Genomic DNA, 5461 nt, shown 5'->3' on the forward strand with positions numbered 1-5461 from the left:
CTTACAGCAAGCGCCTCTCCTAATCATATGAGCTTTAGGGGATTCTTATTTTGCATGTTTTTTGCAGTATACCCGCACAAAAACAAAACAAAATAAACACGGGCATGTGAGGTGAATTCACTATTTGAGTGGCCATTTGACTTCCAGAGTGAGTGCACATTTACAATTTGCAGCATACAAAAAATGAGAAGAAGATTCACAGTGAGCTAAGTTCAGGATCATATTTTTGGTCAAAATGAAGGAGAGGACACAGAGCAGCATAGCAATTCAGATGGGCAGGTTTCTACGGAAGAAGGCAATATGGACTATCATCCAGAAGACAAAGACACATCTGATCAGAGGTGGAGGTCGCTGGTGCTGAAGCTACTCCTGCTGAAAGATTCAAGTCCAAACATGGTAAGATCTTTTGGAGCTCAGTACCTCATGATGTACATGGCAGGGCAGCTGCTGCAAATGTCATCAAAATGACCCCTGGAATCACAAGGTTTGCTCTGACCAAAGTCAGTGACATCAAGAGATGTTTTGAGATATTTATGCCATTGTCACTAGAAAGAATCATCATTACTATGATAAACCTTGAAGGGAAAAAAGTCCATGGCGACATGATGAGGAATACCTGGATGCTTTCGTTGGTGTTCTTCTTGCTGGAGTGTACAGATGCTGCAATGAGGCCACTGATTGTCTATGGGATGCATCGACAGGCAGAAACATTTTCTGGGCAACGATGTCACTTCACACATTTGATATCATGTTGATTCAAGAGTCCTCAGATTTGACAACAGAGAGACCAGACCGAGGTCTGACAAGCTTGCTCCCATCAGGGATGTCTGGGAGAGATGGGTGCAGCTTCTTCTTCACAAAGGAAACTGAGGTGAAGCTGTATCATTGGGAAGTGATAAAAAGCCCACAATTACCCACGGCTATAACCAAAACAAAGGAGGAGTGGACTTTTTCTTTTTTTCAGTTTATATTAAAGGTCTACTGCTAAAAAAACAAACTTTTTGTGTCTTTTCTTGATGTAAATGTCTATGGGTCGGAATTGACCCGTAACACCATAGATGTCATTTTAGTTATTAATCTTAAAATGAAAAAAATCAATAAAACAGATTTATTTAAGAGATGTGTCCTATACCCCTCAGTAATACTCAGGTAACACAGAAAACTTTTATTTATTAATATGATTCTCTTGAGGTTAATTTTACAGTTGTTTTTTTTTATTGAAATCGAGGGGTATAGTGACCAAAAAAAGACCCAGAGGCCAACGCCAAAGGTATTAAAACCAACATTTTCATGGATAAGGAAGCCTAACAAGGTAACCAAGAGATGAGAAACAAATTGGATGATAACTTATTGTTTTTAGTATATTTTATAGCTGATTTAATTCACGGGTCAAAACTGACCCGCTAACATAAGAGATGATAACAGAAAGCTAACACGAGAGGAAGGTTAAAAAGGAGGAAACCAGCATCTGGGGATGTTCAAGACTTCAGGCTGTCAAAGCCAGCAAACAGTTTACAAGCAACTATTAGTTTGTCCAATGACCTTTGAGCCCCTGAAATGAAGGGGTTGTGTTAAAATGCTTTATTTGGTCACATTTTTATCCAGTCTTTTTGTTCAACCCACTGAATTTAAGCTGAAAGTCTGCACTTGAACTGCATCGGAGTAGTTTCATTTAAAATTCACTGTGGTGATGTACAGAACCAACATTAGAAACAAGTTGTCTCAAAATATTTATGGACCTCTGTATGTGCTGTGACTGGTCTTAAATCTCACTCAGATAATTGTTTTTAATTATAAATCTGTTATACAGATTATGAACATGTGTGGCAGGAAAAGTTCATACAAATAAAACATGAATATCCATGTTTCATCACTTTAAATGAACATTTCTGAATTCATTTGGAAACATTTGTCACTCCCTTAATGAACATGTTCTATTTGGTAATGCTGCTTCCAGGTCCATCTCCATTTCTTTCACTTTCTTTCTTTTCTTCAGAAAAAAGCAACAGATCCATCGAGGTTCACTAACAGAGGAGGAAATCTTCTCAAAGAGGAGAAACAGAGATCTGACCTGCTTAAAAGCCTGCCAAAGGTAAAGAGCAAAGCCACCTCTTTCCTGAGCTGATAATATCCTGTAGCATTAATCGCGTGTGTGTGCGCGCGTCTTTCCTTTTTAAAGATTGAAAAGAGATTAAAAGCCCAGATCGACACGTGGGAACAGGAGCAGGGTCGAGACTTTCAAGTAAACGGCCAGAAGTTTCTGCAGTACGTGGAGGAGCAGTGGGAGCTGCACCGAATAGAGAAGGAGAAGGAGAAGCTGGAGAGGGTAAGAGTGTGTTTGTATTAAAAGCTTACCCACGGTGTTTGCTAAGGGTGCTGATGATTTGTCTTTCCACAATCTCTGCAGCACATTAAGAAAAGCAAACAAACGGAGGAGGACATGTTGTATGGAACCGCAGTACGAACCCCAACCAAGCGCAGGTTCCTGGGCACCGCCACCCCAAATAAATCACGAAAGATGGTAAATGTCAGCTTGTAGTCGGGGTTTTGATTCTTGCTGTAATTAAGCCGCCGTCTCTGCAGTACTGACCCTGCTTCGTCTCTCTTATCAGGGTAATGCGACCTCCAGCATCTCTAGTGGCACCTCTAACAGCACAATGCGCTCTGTCTATGGTGGGACTGTCTGCCGCTCGCCGGCGCCGCGCCCTCCCCTCTCAGCAAACAAGGTTGGCTTGATTTTTGGGAAACTTGTTCACATCGAAAGCATGCTCACTGATATTTGAGCCTCGGACGTAAAATATGTTAGATGTTTTTCCTGGTTTGTCTTTGGAGTCAGTTAAACACAAAGTGGTCAAATTGATCCATCAGCTCGATATAGACACCAATTGCCTAACTTATTATAACCTGTCTATTTTACTGCTTCATGCTAAAATGTACCATAGTTGCATCGTGTTGTGCGACTGTTATATTTTACTTATCAGCAGAGCATGCCTATAAATGCTTCAGGACGTTTACACGTGTTGTCTTATTTTTCGTCTCAGTGGTGCAGAAACCTTTCATGATTTAAAAATATTCTGTTTGAATGAATTAAAGTACAAACAGTGTATTTATCAGTGCTTTGGGGAATTGAGTGAGTTGGTGTAAAGAAGCAACAACTCTGTATTTCTCTGATGTGACTCTGTCCTCCTCCATCAGACCCTGGCAGTGCGGACACCGGGGGGCTGTAAACCCCCCCACCCGAGACTGCTGGGATGCAACAAAGAGAATGAGGCCCAGCTGAAGGGCAGCAGCCCTCTGAGGGGTGCGTTGCTGACTCCTGCTAGTCCACAGCGTAACTTCAGCATAGCCTCTGTTGCCAGCACATATTCAGAGTTTGTGGTAATTTAACACTTTTGTCTCTGCATGTCTTTATTATTTTGGTCCCTCTGTTTCTGTGCAATAACATTTTAAGGCATAAAGTCAAGGATGAAGTACACGATAATGCTTATGCTGTACATTTGTATTTTAGAGGGACTTGGTCAGCACTGAATCTGTTCAATCAAGGTGTGTTTAAAGTCCTGAAACTTTGCATAATCCTAACTAATTGCCTTAATCTGCTCTAACTGCATGCTTCAAACCAAAGACAGAAATCACCTTAAAGATAAAATTAGCAATTAACTTTCTTAAACGTGATGGCACAGATTTATGGGTAGCATAGATTAACAGTGGGTTACTCAGACACTGTGTTAATTTACTAATCGTTGATATAGTGGATGTGAATCAAGGCTTCTGATCCCTCTGTATCAGGTTTCTTTGCGCTGCATGTCATAGACGGGGAACCTCCTTAGTGTGGAGCTGTGGGGTCTACATTAGTGACTGTGAGCGCAGGAGCTCCCGTCCATCTCCTGTTCAACTTTTCTGCTTATCGGATCAGAAGAGATTTGGCTCGAAGGAGCTGAAACACATTGTCCAACTGAGGGGCTCCACGAAGAGCAGTGTGACGTGAATAAAGATTTATTTTAGACTGTAAATAATCCAAAGCTGTTTTGAGTTTACTTTATTTCATCAAGTCTTCACTGTGACAGCACAAGCAAACTAAACAAATCCACAATCATGACCCTGTCCACAGAGGAAGCACGTACATGTGAGAGCAGCTAGCTAAGCTCATACTAACAGCTAAACGAGGCTCTCTTTGGGCTTCTGTGATTGGCTTTTGCTGCCATCGTCACTGAAGGTTCTCCAAAATGTCACCATTAACCGTTGTTGGGTGTGCCGACATGTCAGCGACGGCTAATGCAAGTTCAGTGTTTAGACACCTTTATTCATCTGCACTACTTAGATGAGCAGCACTTTAATATCTGTGTGATTGTCTGATTTACACTAACAGTGTGTGTCTTGTCTTCTCCAACGGCCCGCACACGTATGTGACGTCACGCTCACGCCTGCTCGTTTTTCCACAGCGAGACCTGTCCAAGGCCTCTGACGCCAAGATCCAGCACGGCATCCTGAACTCCACCACCACCAACCTTTGACCTCTCCGCTCTGATTGGTTAAAGTTGAGGTCTCGTTCAACAAGTGTCACTACCTTTCACAGCGATCTGCTTGTCCATGTAAATGAAGGCATTAATATATTATGTGTTAAATGTTTGAGAGCAAAGGCCTGAGGAAGCTTTTTGATGTTTGCCTGTCACTGAGAACAGTCAAACCAACACTACTTTGGCTGTATAATTTTACAGTTATTCTAATAGTATTGTCCATATCTTATACTGCACATTGTTCTGTTTTACAGAAACAGTTGAATAAGAAGTTTAGCTTTATAAAGTTATGCAATCTGGAGCTGCAGGCCATATATGTATGACTGTATTGCACTTTGTTTAGAAAATATATTGCTGCGATTAGTGTAATTTCACACAGACTCACACTGTTCCCTTGGTCTTTTTTTTTTTTTTTTTTCCTAAATGTTTCTGTATACGTCTCTATGCTGTTTGTGTTTTTTAAGCTAATTCATAAAGATTTCAGGCTGTCAGGACTTTAAAGCCCCTTTTTGGACATGAAAAGGTTTCAGTGACACATTTTTCATGGCTTCATTCAGACAAACCCTCTATAGCAGGGGTGGGCAATTCCAGGCTTCGAGGGCCGGTGTCCCTGCAGGTTTTAGATGTGTCCTTGAACCAACACAGCTGATTTAAATGGCTAAATTAGCTCCTGCAGTTCTCCAGAGGCCTGGTAACGAGCTAATCATGTGATTCAGGTGTGTTGACCCAAGGTGAGATCTAAAACCTGCAAGACACCGGCCCTCAAGGCCTGGAATTGCCCACCCCTGCTCTATAGTAACAGAGCTGTGTTACACCATGTTTGCCTACATGCATGACACCGTCACGTCTCTGGTGACATGCAACTGAACTTTTGAATGTTTGGTTTTCTCCACTATTCTCATTAACAGAGCAAACTAAGGATTGGCACGTGTAAGTCTTTGTGCGCT

The 5461-nt window shown here is 41.7% G+C and overlaps 1 protein-coding gene across 6 annotated transcripts in view; it reads left to right on the forward strand.

Moving 5' to 3' along the window:
- Positions 1-4894, forward strand: part of prc1b (protein regulator of cytokinesis 1b) — a 10497-nt gene extending 5603 nt beyond the window's left edge. The window contains exons 9-15 of one of the 6 annotated variants that reach the window (XM_013914266.1): positions 1997-2092; positions 2180-2326; positions 2408-2521; positions 2613-2726; positions 3196-3378; positions 3509-3543; positions 4440-4894. In XM_013914266.1, coding sequence (XP_013769720.1) covers positions 1997-2092; positions 2180-2326; positions 2408-2521; positions 2613-2726; positions 3196-3378; positions 3509-3543; positions 4440-4488 — 738 coding nt within the window. In that variant the 3' untranslated portion in view covers positions 4489-4894. Of the gene's footprint in view, positions 1-1996; positions 2093-2179; positions 2327-2407; positions 2522-2612; positions 2727-3195; positions 3379-3508; positions 3544-3786; positions 4014-4439 lie in introns of those variants that run through there. The other 5 variants (XM_013914265.1, XM_005746689.1, XM_005746691.1 and 2 more) reach the window with 5 other exon arrangements.
- Positions 4895-5461: the final 567 nt, after the last annotated feature.

Source organism: Pundamilia nyererei, unplaced genomic scaffold (genome assembly GCF_000239375.1).
Source record: "Pundamilia nyererei isolate P.nyererei 1_Seehausen unplaced genomic scaffold, PunNye1.0 scaffold00181, whole genome shotgun sequence".
Lineage (NCBI taxonomy): Eukaryota > Metazoa > Chordata > Actinopteri > Cichliformes > Cichlidae > Pundamilia > Pundamilia nyererei.